We start from the raw sequence: 17838 nt of genomic DNA on the forward strand, positions 1-17838 counted from the left end.
CGAACTCACACCTGCCACTTGCGTCACGGTAGCGGTCGCCCCTCTGCGAAAAATTACACGTATTTAGCATCCGTTCGCTGATTTAGTATTCGGTGTTCTGGACTAAACACTCATTCCCATCCCACATGAAATCTCTTCCCCGCACGAGCCGTCACTACCAAAGATGCTGAGACGGCCTGATGCTGCGCATGTGGCACGTATGTCCTAATGGGAACTTTTCTTTTTTACCAAAATACCCTTCCACTGAAATAGATGCGACCCTAAGGAACGTTGCCCTAAAAAAACATTTTGGAAGCGACTCTTGATTGCCCAAATAGACTCACCATCCAATGCTACCGAAAGTTCCTTACGATCCTCTTTTTTGACACACAAGGCCACCTTAACCTGACCAATTACAAAACCGTGGAATTAAGAAAGGAGCGTATTCCAACTAGAATTTGAGATGAGGGCATTGTCGTCATCCAATTACTTTCTTCCAATGGATATATCTCGAGACGTGATGGTCTAGGATTGACCCATTCCCAAAGAGCATCAAGGGACTAAGCCCATTCCATGGATGACATGAATATTACCAGATCTTGTTACGCCATTGTATCAGGACTCATCTCTGTGCCTATGCCGGAGTGCAATTGATCTTATCACTATCTTATGGTCTGTTGAGTTGCAGAGTTTGGTTTCTTTTAGGCTTTAGCAGACAGGATACCTTTTATCTTTTTAACAGGGCATGGAATGGTTTGGCCATATGCTTTATACCAAGCAATTATAGCCTTTTAGGCGCTCAAGAACTCCAAATCCAAGCTCCCCAAACCCAAACCCAAAGGCTACGAAGTAGAGACTCCCTCTTGTAATTAGCTTCTTTGCCTATTCTTTTTTCTGACGCTCTCCCTATCTCTCCATTTAGCGCAATGCCCCCATGACGAGTTCCCACCCGCATGTCCTCATTAGATACTCATCTGCTGCTCTCAAACCCATTTCAAATCCAAGCCCATCCATGAAGCCACTCTGCATGCCAATAAAACACCAACGACACCACCCCACTCCACAACTACAACATTCCCTCTCCTGCTAACCATCCCTCCTTTCTCCCTCTCCCTCTCGCTCTCTTTCTCTATAACCAGTTCTTAGTTTACCACGACCCACATCCTCTCCCAACGACCTCCTTTTCCCTCTCTCCCTCTCTATGCTATTCTCCTTGTGTCGTAAGGAATTTGGGCAGGGAGTTTTGGGCCTTGTCTTTCTCTCCTCCTGTCTCCATTCCTTTTCTGTTCTTTGTTCTTTTCTGGGCTGACGGTCGGTCGTTTCTTCGAGCTTTTTTAGATCGGTCGGGTGGGAGGGTGGGTGGTGGTGGTGGAGGTGTGATCATGGGGCCGGTTAGAGGATTCAGGAAGAGGAAGAGGGCCGAGAAGAAGGCGGAGAGGTGCGCCGCGGCTGCGTTGACGGCGTCGGGACAGGGAACTGGTGATTGGTGGGATGACTTCTCGAGAAGGATTACAGGTATATTTCTCTCTTCTTTCTTGTTCTCGTTCGCTCTTTCTTGTGATGCTTATCTTATTTTGCTGTGCCACTGTTTTGTCTACCTTTAGTTCTTGCAATTAGCGCCGCGGAAATTGCAGTTTATCGATTTCATATATCTTGGTCTGTTAGATTGGGTAATGTAAAGTGCTTTCGGTAATGCAAATGGGTCTGGATTAGAGATTTATTCTTTGTTGATTGTGTTTTGTGCAAATGTTATATGATCACCGTATCATAAATCTTTGCTTTTGTTGACATTTAGGGTGATGGATTTCCATCACGAAGTTGGATAGCAAGGAGTGATCTTCTTGGATTGCAATATGTTTGCATCCACGATGTTTATTAGGTTTTCATAGATGGGTTGACACGTTTAGGTGCACTTCTTTGATCGAATGTGATTTGAAGTCATATATGATGAGGTCACGCAGGGGGAGGTATTTTTCAGGCACGGATCTCCTACTGTAATGTTGCATTTGTCAGATAATGCAGATGCTTGTTACTCGGATTTGCTCGAGGATGTTATGCGCTACCGTTTAAACACTTCTCGGTTTCATCTTGTCCGATCTTAGAGGTGCACGTTTAATTGTTTGAATGACAAATATTACAAAATTTCCCTTATGAAGTTCTTCCGTTGTTAGCGACATGGTAGCTTGATAGGGTAGTGTTTGGATCTTGATGCCCATCATTCTTCATGTGGAATCCATGACCTCTGTGGAAATTGTTTGAAGTTACTTTTGCTCATGATGCTCGAACTCTTCGACATGACAGAATCTTGAAGACAATGGGCCCAACCACAGCAAATGACTGTACAAGGAGTTCAAGTGATAAATGATGTTATCACATTCAATTTGTTTGTTCCTATTGGCATAAGCCACTGTTTCAGGTTAGGTCGAATGATAGTTGAAATGAACAAATTGACTTTGTTCAAATGCTCTTTGCTCCAGCAGATACCTGCAGGAGTATAACAAGCCAAATTAAACTTCTTTCTTCTTGTTCCTCTCTAATTTTGATGCAATGTCTTCTTAATACTAAAAGCCTCTTTAGGTTATGCTAAATCTTGATCGCGAATAAAGCCTGCTTTTTTGGGGGGGTTTTTTGTTGAAGAATGAAGAGAGAGTCTTCTTTCTTATTGACATATCTCTTTAAACGGCAGCTGATTTATTCATGTGTCAAATATGAGGCTTCAAAATTACTTTAACACCCTAGAAATGAATGCTAATTTCAAAATGTGGAGGGAATCTCAAAATCTTGAAGGTTTAAAATATTTGAAACAAAGCTAAAGATACGAGAATGATCTTGTGTAAGCATGATGACCTTTCAAGTATAATAGAAAAGATGTTGATAATAAGAAGAAATTGAAGAACAAGAAGACTTGTGATGGAATGATTTGCAAAATATTGATTTAGAAAATTGCTATATTCTAGATAAGTTACTTCAAGATTTACTACTATATAATTACCAATTCTGAAAGATACCACCATGCACTAACAACTAGAATCAATGTTTCGAGGAATTGCCTAAATTAATTCAGAAAAATGAAATGTAGGTTCCTTTTGTTTTAGGTGATTTTCGCTTAAATTAAGCTTCCTAGCCCTAGAAAGTAAAGGAACCAAATAAATGGTTAAATCTTCCAACTTTTTAAGGTAAACCTGGCCCGTGGCCTAACTTGTGTTGAATATGCATTAGAAAACAAAATTTTTGTTTTAGTGGCACACTCGGCCATGAAATATTTTGCTATTTGAAGCTTGTTGTTGAATGTATATTTAGTCCTTTACCATGCTATTCGTCGGTTCAGAAAGATCCTTTGAACTTAGTTTGTCCTTTTCTTGTGCCATTTCATGTTGATTCAACTATGGCTATGAAAAATATGTTTCTTTTACTAGAAATTTTTGTGTGATCTCACAGTTCTCTTGCTTTGTGTTGATATATGATTGTTGAAGAGATTTACATGCAAATCTGTGCCTCAGCACCTTCTTCAGTATCATTGCCTTTGACATGCCATCCGTGGGTAGAGAGATCTTTTATGCTGAGTCTATCTCTTTTCCCATACCATTTTGATGCTATCTTTGCCTATGCCTATCAAGATTATGTTCTCTTCACTAGAAATTTGTATGGTCCTACAGTTCTCTCGCTTTTGTGTTAGTATGATGTTACTGTGAAACTTCCACCTGATTTAACATGTCTATCATGTTCTTCGATGAAGTTCCTTAGTCATTTTGCTTCTTCTTATATCTTGCTTTTTCTCTGAGGAAGCAAGAGAATATTTTTATAATTATTGAAAAAGAAAAATTTTTGATCCCACCTCTAGCCAATAGATCAATTTGGTCCGTAACGTGGATCCCCATTACTTTCTTGGGCCTTCAGCAAAAACTTTACATTGTGATAGCGACCACCTCTAGGATCCTGCAACTTGACAAGGCTCCTTTACACACTCAATAATAACTTTAAGGGACCACAATTCACGATATTCACTTCTCTTCCACCTCAATGTTGGAGAACAGAGCTTGTTATCGTTGTTGATTTGGATGGTGATGTTATTTATTATTTGCTTCCATGAATTTTCCTGAGATTCAACATGAAGAAAGGTATTTTCCTTCACCATATTTAGCATCAAAAAGGAACGAAAACCCCAATTCATTTTGTTTATTGTCTTTTAAATTGTATAGGCCTGCATACCAGCCAATATATCACATAGTGCTCTGTTGGTGGTTTTGCTTTATTGTTTTATTTTCAACACTGTTACAGTTTCCACTTCATTGTATTTGGTAATCAAAGTTCTATTACTAGCCATCTTTATGAATTTTATCTAGCAGAAGAGGAAAGGCTGGTTGGCTAACACTTTTTTTTGCCACTTTATCGCCCAAATTTGTTGCTTCAACAAATCAATTTTTTTAATTAGTTCTTTGACATCTTCAAAATAATGCTTGATTTGTGATCCATTATGCATCAGAAGGGTAGTTTGCAAGATGAAATGTATAGCTTGAATTCTATGGACCATATAAAGTTAGTTTGTGTACTCATATTGGTGATTTATCTAATATCTCAATGTTCTACATCTTTTCTTCAAGTTTAAGCTCAAGTACATCGTTTTTGATAGAAAGGTTAGGCTAAGAGGCCAAACTGGTTTTTGTTAAGAAGATGAAAACAAAAGATACAAAATCAACCCCATGTTAGGGCCTAGAACACAAAAAACAGGACAAATTATCTCAACACAATCTTTAACTTTTCAAACAAAGGTGCAGTCTGTTTCTATCTCTTGAGATTAGATTCTCTGATCCAGTACTTGCCACTACTTCACTCTTAATAATGTCCAGACACTCCACTGAAGACCCTAGCTTTTTTTCAGCCAAATGCTCCAGTCACAATCATACCCAAGCTTGATGACACTGCTTTTTGATCCTTGTTTTCTCGACTCCACCCAAGCTCCAAATAGAAGGATAACCTCTCACACCTGTCAAATGCCCAACATGTCACGTAATGGATCTGGCAAAGCCACAACTCAAGAGCAGGTTATTTACAGTCTCCCTTGTCTTCCACGCAAAGAGCATCCTTGCAAAGAAGGCCAGTTCTTCCTCCAATCAAGTTTAAGCTCTAGTATATTATTTTTTCAGAAGATTGAGAAAACAATATGTTTACAAAGATTAAGCGTTAGTTTATTGCTTAAAGTTCCATAACCATTTTCCTGACTACCCATCCCTTGCAAAGTCAGCCACCTGTTGATCTTTTTGCTTCTCTAGAAGAATCTGTAACTTATATGCTGGAATCATAGGGTGGAGGTGTTCCATCCCTGTTGAAAATAGGAAATTTAGGTCCTTAACTGAGAATGTTCTTATAGTCATTGATCTAGCATCATTGGATGTGGTCGTTTGGTATGAAATGCTAGATAGGTATCTAGCTTAGAATCTTGGGCGGTAGAAGAATTATTAGGAAATGTCCGGACACTTAAGATATGATGTCAGGCTGGCCATATCAGTAATATATAAATATTAAAAAACATGTAGATCTCCTGATTCTCAGAGTCTCATATCACATGTCATTTATAGGATCACAGGCCTTCAGCTTTGTGAAAGGAATATGTGTATGTACGGGAAAACAATACATTGCGAAGCAAAATAAGATTCCTTTTTTTTAATAATTATTGTAAAAGAATAATTTCTGATCTCAACATTGTTGGGCAGATTGAATGATGATTTGTGCACTTGTCGGTATAAATTATAAAGACCACATTTCTATGCAAGATAATATACTTAATGGTTTTCTAGAAACTGTTCACTGAAACAGATCATAAAGGCAAGTTCTCTTATATAGAATACCAAACAGCATGTTGTGTCTATAGTGGTCAAGTAGACTTTTTTTGATGTGAAACACCCGTTATTGCTCTCAGTCCGTGGTTGACAAGTATTTGATTGCATAAATATGTGAAACTATGTATGAATGTTTAAGTTAAAAAGAATGGATTATTAAATACAAATGAATAACAATGTCCATATTGAAAGGAAATAAGTTTAGTATGAAAAGTGTTAAACTTAAGTCTTATCATGATATAAAATATTTATATATTTGATCATAGATGTATGAGTTCTAAGAATGGCATTATTCATGAAAATCGGGTGATGTATCTCACATTTTTGCTATTTGGGCATATTTACTGGACAAGTTGTATTCCAAGCCTACCTCTTTGCCTTAATCTATTGTTTTAGTACCACTCATATTGACCAAGTACTACATGTCAGCCAATTAAGCCTTAAAAAAAGTTCCTTCCACACAATCTTCTTGGGTTCCTCTACCTCATTTCCTATTTCCAACTCTTTCTGCATAACTTTGTCCCTTCCAATGTTTTGTCATACCACCCTGAAGTGTTTGGGGGCATATGCCGAACCGTATCAGGGGTGGACCGACACAGTTGCACCCTTCAGTTTCAGAAATCAAGCAAGGGAGAAGGAGACAGAGAGAGAGGGAGGAAGGAAGGGAGGAAGGAAAGGGAGAGGGAGGGGGGAAAAGAGAGGCCGAGAGAGACGGTGGGAGGGCCAGAAGCTCTCCTCAAAAACAAGGACCCCTATTTCATTTCGAAACGGGGGCCCCTTTTTTATTTTGCAAAATAAAAAATAAAAAGGAGCCCCCTATTTCGAAATAAAATAGGGGTTCTGTTTTCGACAAAGGCTTCCGGCCCTCCCACCATCTCTATCTCGGTCTCTCTCTCCCCCCTCCCTTCGTCCCTCCATTCCTCCACCCCCCCCCCCCCCCCCTCTCTCTCCCCCTCTTTCTCCCTCTCCCCCTCCCTCTCCAGCTCTTCTTCTGTTGATAACTCTAGAACGACACTGCACAGTACTAGAACATTCTATTCCGTTGGGCAACCAGTACAAGTCCCGGTACTGATACAGCCAATCTGGGTCTCTTCTCTTTACTTGCTCCTCCTATAGTATTCATTGCATAAAATAGTTCTATCAATTTATTTATTTATTTATTTTGTGTTAAGTGGAAGCACCTAGTCTTCTTCGATTGTGCTCCACTTTTATTTGTGTTGTCCAAGGAACAGAATTTTTCTTGATATGGAAAGGCTGACTAAAGTAGAGCTGAAAGTTTGTTGAAAGGTCAGAAAGAAGGGGGAGACCTAAAACGATCATGTTTGAAGTTATCAGGAAGGTTTTGGTAAATTGAGAAGCAACAATTAGTAAATTGGATGACTTCAATTTGTAATGAGTCAAAGAATCCTATTGTAAACTGGAGCACTAGGTACAAAGTGGATCCACAAACTAGCATGTAGCAAAGTAATAAATTCCAAATACCTCTACAAACAATAAAACAATTGAAGAGCCAAAGATATCAAACATCAATCACTAGGTGCAATCAAGATTCACATTATCAGTTCATGATTCCCCATACCAGGGTATATCATACCATACTAGTATTAAACCAGTATTCGGTGTGGGGGCATTCGAAGTGTCGATACACCGAACTGACCCCATACCAAGCATACTAACACTGTACCAACATGGTACCGGTACGGGATCTGGTATTGAGATTGCAGACCTTGGGTAAAATAAACTAAACTCTAATTAAGCATAATGTGTAGATAAAGATTTCATATTCCTAATAGCTTTTAAGGTGTACCAAAAGCTTTAGGAATCATGCAAGACACTCTTTGGTAAATTGGTATCATGAAGTTCATTCTGAAGCATTGTTCGTGGTTGCCTATCTTGGGATTAAGTTTCTTCATGATTCTTCTTGTAGGAAAATATGCACTTACCTTGGCCATGACTAAAGAAGCTTTCCCTTCCCATTTCCTGCTATTAAAACTTAAGAGCAGAGAGTATCCGGATAACATAAATAGCAAGAAAAAGGTTGTCAAGGTGATGATAACACAAAATAAAAGGAGGTTCTGCATTTCTTTTACCGGAGTTATGCCTCCAGATTGATGGTTTTTATCTTTGGCACATGCAAAATCCTAGAGAGGAGCTTACCATATAATATGCACCCCTAGATGTTATAGTTCCAGAAAGAAATAAGTCCGTCGATCTGCGAAAAAATGAAGGCTGCTTATATTGGATTTATTTGGTGTAGCAATGTTAAGTAAAATCACTTTGGTGGTGCTTGTAGAAGTTTAATTTGACTGATTATGTGACTCCTTATTATGAGTTGTCTTTTATATCAGTAAATTTTAGGAGATATTTAAATCTAATAAATAAACATATAGAAATAAATCCCAGTATCTTAGCTGAACTTTTGGTGCAAGTTTAGTGATCTTGGAGTAACTTGAATGAAGTATTTGATGAAGTAATGTATAGAAACAAAATACTGAAAATCTGGTGCATGTTGAGTTGTATAATTCACAACTACTTCATTAACTATTGATCATACGGTGATGTACTGTTCATTAGAGATTATGAACTAACTTTTGAGGTTCACATATGAGGTTCAGCCCCACATGGAATAATTAGTAGGAGGAAGGTTGAGATAGGTTCTAATATGTTATCAAGTCCTTTCACCACCAAGGCTTCCCTTCTGCAACACTAACCTTGTGCATGAGAATATTAATACTAATTTCTCAGATCTTGTGAACTTGGCAAAACTAACCCATTTAAGAAAATGAGGTGTTTTTGACTTGCATAATTAAAAGATAAATTTCTAACCAAAGAAAAGGATAGAAAATTTATGATGTACAAATTGCCTCCACACCAGGGGGTGGTTGAACCATCTCAGCATCAGGTCTCTCCCACCCCGCCACCCTCCCTCTTCTTTTGCCCTTCTACACATGCAACTGAGGATTCTTTAGGCGTTGATTGTAAAGTGCACAAGGCTTGCTTATGTTAATGGGAGCAAGTTGTATATTGCAAACTGCTCCTTGGATTGCACTTCTTGAGAAACGATTCTGTGTGCAAAATAGCTTGAGGTGAAGTTACAACATCAAGGCTTCAGCATGTAGGTGCCCATTAGTATCTCAATTGAGGAGTTTCTAGAGGTGCAAGTATTGAGTCAAGGTGGTGGAAGCACTGATCCACAGGTTTCAGCCAGCTTGAAAACCTGCTTGCAATGTTTAGTTGCATGCTATTCTATTATATTGGGGGTGGCAATGGGTTCTCAGGTCAGTCAAAGGAATCTCAATCCAGACCTAACTATCTTATGATCAAGTTGAAAAATATTAAACCCCAGAAATATGTTTAAAATGGACTCGTACAGTTATGCCCCAACACATCGACCCAATTAAGGCTTCAGTCATGACCTATATGCCTCAAAAAAAAAGTGGGGTAAAAGGAGGGGATCTAGTGTTAGGTGTCCAAATAAAGTGAGAGAGAGAGAGGGGAGTGGAGTGGGGAGAGAAAACTCGCCAAATCCTAACCAAGTACTGGTGTCTTATTTAACTTTCTCTTAATGATTTTTGCTCTTTTTGTAAACCATGACTGACATGGCTTCCCTGCTCGCTAGAATGAAGCTTTGACTAGCCATGGCCGAAATGTTAATTCTGTCTTAGGGAACTAGGGTATAATTTAAAGGCTTGTCCAACCTAGGGTGACTTGTTGGTTCTGAGAGCCACACCTGAACCCAACCAATATATCATTCATCTTAAGTATGACCCAAACCCAACCAAATTATCTTTTTTTTGGTACAACAGCGACTCACACACAACAGGTGTGGGTGCAGCTCATAAGATAACCCAACCAAATTATAAGGACTCTTATCAAAACCTGCTTATTTCGGGCAGATTCGCAGGTCCAATTGTGAAACTGCCAGCCCAGTATTATGTAAAATCAAGGTGTTTCTGGATTGTCAAGTTTCATGGTAAGGATCTTGGCTTTATCAGTTTTATTTCTTGGCTTGAATTGGCATGCTATCAGAGAGGCAGATTGCTGTGGCCTCTGACAGTCATCATCATTGCTTGAGGACTTTCTCTGATTGATATAGCAAAGCAGTCTCCGGTGGACACCATTGACCAATGTAGCTTTCTAATGGCAAATCTTGATGCTAATATTGTTTGCTTCAAATATTCTAGTTTAAGGTCAGTGTGAGAACTGTAAATGTTACGGTCTCCTCTTTTTTATTAAAATTTAAACAACCTTGACTTTGTATTTTTAGCATAACACAGTGACAAATTCGCATTGATGCAACATACACAATATGGTGCTATTATCAGGTACGACTTATACAATTTTACATCAAGCAAATGGTTGTCTTTTTGTCTGGAGTAAAAACCAACGAGACAAAATTAAGGCTTAACTTGCAGCAGGTAGTACTAAAAGGTCCAGTCTTAATATTATTATAGTTAACAAATGACACAAATATTCATTGCTTTAACTCATTTCATGCAAATGCTAGAAATCAAAATGCCTTCATTTTGCAATTGCATATAAGATTGCTATAATCTTAAGTTTGGTTGCATGCCCAAATTTGGAACCTAAAATGCTTTGTTCACATCCCAATGGGAATCTAAAATTCACAAAAATCTTGTCATTTGCTTCTTAGCAGAGGTGTTATGTTTTCTGTCGCAGCTAAATTTATCTTCTTCTTCATGATTGTGTTTTTTCCTACTCCACTTGGTTAGCTTTACATTTGGGTGATGAGTCTCTGTACTGACACTGACATTCATTCTATTATGCAGTTTTATGATAAACTTTGAATCTATTTAAACCATTGTGCTATAAATGATGATGATTGTTCCCTTCATGGTACCTTCTTAGGACCTTTATCTTCATTAAAAGAACCAAAAAGATTTGAGTCTGTTTTCAAGATTTCAAGGAAGACCTTCAATTACATATGCTCATTGGTGAGGGAGGACTTGATGGCAAAGACATCTAACTTTACATTCTCAGATGGAAAGGTCCTGTCTGTGGATGATCAAGTAGCTGTTGCTCTAAGAAGGTTGGGTTCTGGTGAGTCACTACTGAACATAGGAATATCCTTTGGTATGAACCATTCAACTGTCTCCCAAGTGACTTGGCAATTTGTGGAGGCTATGGAAAAGAGAGGAATTCACCACCTCCGATGGCCAAGCTCTGAAGAGATGGAAATTATAAAGTTCAAATTTGAGAAAATCCGCGGTCTGCCCAACTGCTGCGGTGCCCTTGACACCACCCACATCTTGATGTGCTTGCCTTCTGTAGACTCTTCCAACAAAGTGTGGACTGATTATGAGAAAAATCATAGCATGGTCCTGCAGGCTATTGTGGACCCTGAGATGAGATTCCGGGACATTGTCACTGGCTGGCCAGGTAGCATGAATGAGTTACTAGTGCTGCACAATTCAGGATTCTCCAAACTGTGTGAGAAAGGAGCAAGGCTGAATGGGAAAAAAATGGAGCTTTCAGAAGGATCGGAGGTGAGGGAGTATGTGATCGGAGATGCCAGCTTTCCCCTCCTTCCCTGGCTTCTCACTCCCTACCAAGGGAAGGACCTTTCAGATTCCAAAGTTGAGTTCAACAAGCGACACTCTGCAACCAGAATGGTGGCACAGAGGGCATTGGCAAGACTGAAAGATATGTGGAAGATTGTTCAGGGGAAAATGTGGAGACCTGATAAACATAGATTGCCAAGGTTTATTCTTGTTTGCTGCTTGCTGCACAACATAGTCATAGACTTGGAAGATGAAGTGAGGGATGAGATGCCACTGTCTCACCATCATGACACCAACTACAAGCAGCAATACTGTGATGTGGCGGACGAGTTTGGAGTTGAACTGAGAGATGAGTTAACTCAGTACTTGTCTGGTAGATTGCCAAGCTGAAATGAATGCTCAACATCTTTTGCTTGTCTTTTATATAGCCAAAGATGAGTATTGATAGATGATGAACTTAAATTCAGCTTTCTGTGCCGAATTCAGTGGCTAAGAGGCACTCAGGTTCTCTGTTTTCAATGCTGGCCTCTTCCATTCATCTGTCTTAGGGCGGGAATTACGGTAGTCAAGTATGGAAGAGCATCCTGCAAAATGCTGTTGATGACTATCATTTGTAGGAAACTTTACAATTGAAAACAAACGTCACTTTTAGCAAGGAACTGGTCTTAATCTGACTTTGTTGTTGTACCTTCTTTTTGATAAATCTTCTAGTGAGCGATGCTGTGGTAAAGAAGAAAGAGAATTTTGGAACTCTTTTTAATTCATATGTAACTGCCATCTAAGTGCCTTGCATTTTTTTTTAATGTAGGTTACCCCGGTCTTGTTTGCAAGTGTAGGAGAGTTTTTAGTTTGATTGTGTTTGCCCTTCACAACTACAACCCAAATTCTCTCAACTTAGTATTTTAATTAGCCCTAGAACATCAGTATCCGAATGTCTCAAATTCTGAAATGTTCCAATTTTTGAAAGCAAGAAATTAGAGGAATTGAAGTCCAATTGTTTATGGCTTTTGGCAGTAACTAACAAATTTGAGGATGGATGATGAAGCAGGAACAGGAAAGTGGATGGATAATGAGGCAAGAGCTAGAAATTTCTTTGAATGGGCAATTTCCAAGGGTTTCACAAGTTAGAAATTTAAATTGAAGGAGTCGGAACATCTTTCACATTTACAATCCTGATGTACTTGGGCTCTCCCTATCAGGGATATATCTAAGCCAAATAAATTTCTGAGATCACATATGAGCATGTTATGAAGTTCAAAGTTATAGCACATTGCCCTCTTTGGTTGTGCCGAAGTGATCAAATTGGAAAGTGGCAATTTCTAGAGAAGTGAGTTCAAAGAAATTGTTTTTATTGGAGTGATTTGCATGTTTGGTTTGCCTAGGAAGTGAATATTGAAAATTGTAGTTCTGAAACTCCTGGTATTTGATTGCTGAGAAGTGGCTAGAGTGGAAGCTAACTTCCAGCTTATTCTGTTGTTTGGTTGTATTGGATGTAATGAGGTATATTCACCCCTGAAGTGATTGGTAGTAAGTTTATCCCCTATCTTATGATGTATTATAAATCCTACCCCTATATAATTTCGGTTTATTATATAAACTACCAAATTCTAAATAAAAATCTTCTTTCCTTAATAGTGGAAATTAAGATTAATATGTTGTTATAATTTAAGTCAAGGATTCCATGTTACCAATAGAGAGAGTTTTTATGCTTACTCACGCGAACAAAATAAGAGATTAACAAAACAAATAATATGAAGATTGTGGAAAACTTTGCATCTTGCTCTTATTAATAATACCAATCAATAGTACATGAAGAAAGACCATCTTGCCTGACCTTCTCTCCCTAGTCTCATTCTTTCTTACAAAAATATCATATGTCCTCTCTCAACTCGGTCCACGCATAACTTCACTGCGAGTGGATTTCATTTTATTATACTTTTATGATATTTTCCAAAATTGCCCTTCCGAGCACTATTTTTTCCTCCATTTTTACCGTGAGGATTGCACGGGCTCGGAAAGTAGACAACCTTTTAGATACAAGGAGATGGTTTAATCATGCAACCAACTATGACAGCCCACTAGAACTACAGATGTGCGTAACGCACAAGCGCACATAATTCGTAGTAAGAATTTGAAATAATTGAGAAAAGGAGTTTCAATTTTCTTATCCTTTGCACCTTTTTGATGTAAATGTTGGTAGATCCATCTAATGTAAGGATCCGTGCAAAGATATATTTTAGTCCTATGTTGGCCATACACCGAGTAAATATTGGATACTTATATATAACCAAGAAACCTAAATAATACTTTACGACTAACTTTTTTGGTAAAGATAGATTGTGACAAATAGTATTAAAGCATACTCAACTTATAGCCTGTATGGACTAGAAGACACTACAACACAAGTCCATTAGGGATGAATGGATTTGAACCTTTAGCCTAGCAAGAACGTCAGTGCTTAACACAAAGGGAGTATGCGAGAATCCATATGGATATATATTTAGTCCCACATCAGTCATGCACTGGGTGAGATCGGGAAACCCAAATTATATCTTTTGGATAGTTTTTTAGGATGAGATTTATGCACAGCTTCAAATAGCTAGTCTATAGTTACCAAGTTTGTCTAAATCTTTCTTGTGCAGACTCTCTAAAGATTGTCACCGTCTCTAGAGCCATCTTTATGTGAAAAACAGTTCCATCTAAAGCGCATTACATCAGGAATCAAATTCCAACTATTATTGGAAGCATTCGAATCTTGAAACCCCTTTCATCGCATCAAATAGCGAGGTTTACAAACAACAAAGTGGTAGGGTAGGAACATAGCTGATCATGAGCTAGGCTTGGGCATAGAAAATATCAAATTTTACATAAGCTCGTCCCGAAGCCTGATTAAAAATAAATAGTTTAGGACCGAGACCTAGCCTACGATCAACTCTTGGTAGGAAAAAACATCAAAAAGAAAAACTACGAGAGGAGCCGAACAGATCCGATCCGATCCAATCATCCAACACCGGAGTGAGAGGGGAAAAAAATGGTGAGGGACGAGTTATTAATGGAATATAAAATAAAAGGTCAAAAGAAAAAAAAAATCTGATGAGCCGGATAGCGGCACAGACCTAACCCATCTGATGGAGATTGGGCGGTGAGGAGAAGACGGGTTGAATTCTATCCAGACCATGAATGACCTAGACCAGGGTGAGGATTTCATCGATCAGAACCATCCGATATCGTGGGGAACCAGGCAAGGCCTGATGTTGGACTTTTGACTACATAACGAAGCATGTAACGTGACCGGGCATTCTAATGTCTTTGATAGCATGTTGAAGGTTTCTTAAACTAGAACAGAGGAGATGCCAAAGAAAACCTGAAGCTTATATTAAACCAAGTGGATCGGAAGCATTGGATGCAGGCAAGTAATTGTGAGGGAGCTTGTCTTTACATCAGGCTCATGGTTTCAAGCTTGAGATTGATATCATCATACCCATTACCCAGTAATCTGATTCGTAAATAAGTAGATATTGGCACGTGCAGCACGTGTGATTTATTCACATTGATTTATTTAGTAATAAAGAGCATTTGATTGATGGTTGTGACCCATAATTTGATATTGCTGTTCATTAATTTGATAAATTTACTCCTATTTTTAGTTTATACATATACTCTCTCATGAAATTATTTATATATATATATATATATATTATAATGCAATAACATTTTTTTTGGGAAGATACTGAAAGAAGAGAAAATACTCAAGATGTGGGACTCCAAGGATGCCTCATGATGAATAAAGGCTCAAAAGAGTTTCATGTTAAGTAGAAAGACAAGCTAAGATTTGCATGCTATCGTGATTTTAGGAGAATTATTTGTCCGGGTGACATATACTGGAAGTAGATGGAAATATTGGATTATCATTTGACCGGCACCTGTGCCGACCAACCATAACACAGACTCTAGAAGAAGAAAAAAATTGTTTTTGGAGTCAAAGTTATATCTAAGGAAGATAAAATGAATTGACTGGAGCACCAAGATTATTTAGAAAAAACAACGAGCATGTCCAGATATCCAATTCAATGGGATGGACTTCTTTTGTTGACAAGTCAAAATTTCATTGATGTCATTGTTGACATCAAGTGGGAAGAGGTGGGCTCTCTAGAAATGGCAGTTTCGGACAATTATTAAAAAAAAACACCACGGTTTATTAATAGTTATTCGGTTTCATCATGGATGCTTGTGCTATAAGTGAATGAAGTTGGTGATTTTGGGTTGAGTTAGATGATTTGATGTAGCTAGGTAGCATGAAGGGTATTGAATATGTGAAGGAAGGTTCGGAACTACCCTAGTCTTACACTCTTACTATAAGTCTTGGTTATGTGAAGCTCTATTTGAAGATGATGGATGCATTGCATGCGTATGTGCATACGCCCACATTATTAATAGCTGGGATTGGCCTGTTAGTTTTTATGTGATCTAGCAACGGTTCATATTTTTATAGTAGCCCTAGTCAAAAAAAAAAAAGAAGAAGCAAGAATAATACAAAATCTCATTAAGAAAAGATACTGTTGATGTATAAGTTCTCTACTTCTTGATGTTGAACTGACAAGATTTAGCACTATAAAGTGTGTCGGTGAATAGAGCAAACAAAAAGCTATACATTTTTTATTCAACTTGTGTGAAATTTCTGCATTACTCTTGCCCTACGCATCAAAAACAGCACACAGCCATGCAAGCCAAACTGCGATCTGGGTATGAGTATGGTATATATTCCACTGCAATTGGGTAGTTCATAGTATATATTCCTCTGTGCTTGGTCATCGTCAATGCAAGCAAATAGTAGTCTGAACTAAGGAACGAGGGTAAGGAAGCAATACCGTCTGACCCATTTAACCCGTCTCTACTCATTGTAGATTGGGTTAAATTACCTATCAGGTTTTGGTTCGAATTTTTGTTTCATTTAATAAATAAGTTGGATCCAGATTAATAGACTTTTAATCTAGTTATGCATTCCATGCAAGCTACGCCCGCGTACTATTTGGCCCCGAACGCGTTTCAACTGCCAGCCGCTGGCAGAACACGCCATCTGCCGACTCGTCCAACTCTCGTTTCAAACCCTCTTAGCTAAGAAAGGTTGAAAACGAAAGAAAGTCTCAAGTACCAGTTCTAGAAGAGGAAGACTCCGAGGTTTGATTAAAAACGCCTCGTCACCGCTGGCGTCGAGCCCCAAAAAATTCGTATGCGCTCTCATTGCCGCGATCGAGCTCTAGATTACGTGTCGACCAAGCAACGACAAGCCCAGTTCCAGTTTGGCCACATTTATGCCACATAGCTTGCTTGCTTCGCAACCTCCATTGGTACAAAACGAGCCTATAAAAATATAGAAAGTCTTATCCTTCTATTATCACCTTCTCAACCAATCCATATACGCCCGCCCACCTAGCTGAGCAACAAGTTCTCTCTTTCCGTGGTTCTTTTTAGACATGGAGAGATTTAGATTTGGAGGAGCAGGAGGAGAAGCAGAAAGCATCAGCAACATGGCTAACGTGCTGATGATGCTCTCGAGAGGCGGCGGCGAGGGGACCGCCCGCCTGGCCCAGACTTCACCGGGCCGGGTTTTCGAGTGCAAGACGTGCAACCGCCAGTTCTCTTCGTTTCAGGCGCTTGGGGGCCACAGGGCGAGCCACAAGAAACCGAGGCTCACGGCCGACGGCCACCTGCGGGGCGGGCTCGCGAAGCCAAGGGCCCATGAGTGCTCGATATGCGGGCTCGAATTCGCCATCGGCCAGGCCTTGGGAGGCCACATGCGGCGGCACCGGCCGGCGAACCGAGGGGCCGGGCATGGCCTTATGGAGGAGCAGGCGAGGGTGCTGTCTTTGGATTTGAACTTGCCGCCGTCGGAGAATGATATCGAGTGCCGGAAGATAGTTTTGGAATTGAGACTGTAGATAGCTTTTAACTAACAATCAGAGTTTCCTGTCTGAAACTCCATTTTTTTTAAAAAAAAAGCTGTGTGGTGTAATCTTGTGCAGCAAATGGTATTTTAGTCTTATGGGGAATTAGGAAAGCTAAATTTAGCTGCACCATTTTTTGTTGCTGTAAAGTTTCGCCATGCTTGGTGAAAAGTTACATTTTGTTGATATATATATAGAAGTCGGAGTTTCGCCATCGATCATTCGTCGCAAAAGATCACTTAATTTTACTTGTATATCTATTTTTGTTTATCTGAAGAATTCTTCCCCTTTGACAGCAAATAAATTTTGTTATTTTTCATTTAATTTGCCTCATTATTGTTGCTGTTGTACTTTAATGGATGTTTCTTGTTGCTCTGTTAGCTTTAAAATCCAATCTGAAAACTTTTCTCCTTGAATATCGAAAAACATATGCTGTAGAAGATAAGTTTCCATTTATTCTCTACCATCCTCAAGTGATGATTTGTGATATCCATGACTGATTCTCCCAGCTACGCCATCCAGAAAGAAATCCAATAAGTTCAGACAGTCTGATGA

At 39.0% G+C, this 17838-nt stretch overlaps 2 protein-coding genes across 2 annotated transcripts; both read left to right on the plus strand.

Moving 5' to 3' along the window:
* The first annotated feature begins 1355 nt into the window (after positions 1–1355).
* LOC103696531 (protein ALP1-like) lies at positions 1356–12150 on the plus strand. Its single transcript, XM_008778195.3, has 2 exons — positions 1356–1494; positions 10686–12150. Exons 1-2 carry the CDS (start codon positions 1362–1364, stop codon positions 11726–11728), a joined length of 1176 nt encoding a protein of 391 aa, XP_008776417.1. The 5' UTR covers positions 1356–1361; the 3' UTR covers positions 11729–12150.
* A 4582-nt stretch (positions 12151–16732) lies between these two features.
* LOC103696539 (zinc finger protein ZAT11-like) lies at positions 16733–17498 on the plus strand. Its single transcript, XM_008778209.4, has one exon. It carries the CDS (start codon positions 16813–16815, stop codon positions 17275–17277), a length of 465 nt encoding a protein of 154 aa, XP_008776431.1. The 5' UTR covers positions 16733–16812; the 3' UTR covers positions 17278–17498.
* Positions 17499–17838: the final 340 nt, after the last annotated feature.

Source organism: Phoenix dactylifera, chromosome 12, assembly GCF_009389715.1.
Source record: "Phoenix dactylifera cultivar Barhee BC4 chromosome 12, palm_55x_up_171113_PBpolish2nd_filt_p, whole genome shotgun sequence".
In the NCBI taxonomy this organism is placed as follows: Eukaryota; Viridiplantae; Streptophyta; class Magnoliopsida; order Arecales; family Arecaceae; genus Phoenix; species Phoenix dactylifera.

Excerpts from the sequence above, each read along its gene's own strand:
- LOC103696531 (XM_008778195.3), top strand. The coding sequence starts at position 1,362 with ATGGGGCCGGTTAGAGGATTCAGGAAGAGGAAGAGGGCCGAGAAGAAG. Across the intron at positions 1,495-10,685 it reads CTTCTCGAGAAGGATTACAG|GACCTTTATCTTCATTAAAA; the intron begins GTATATTTCTCT and ends GTACCTTCTTAG.
- LOC103696539 (XM_008778209.4), top strand. The coding sequence starts at position 16,813 with ATGGAGAGATTTAGATTTGGAGGAGCAGGAGGAGAAGCAGAAAGCATC.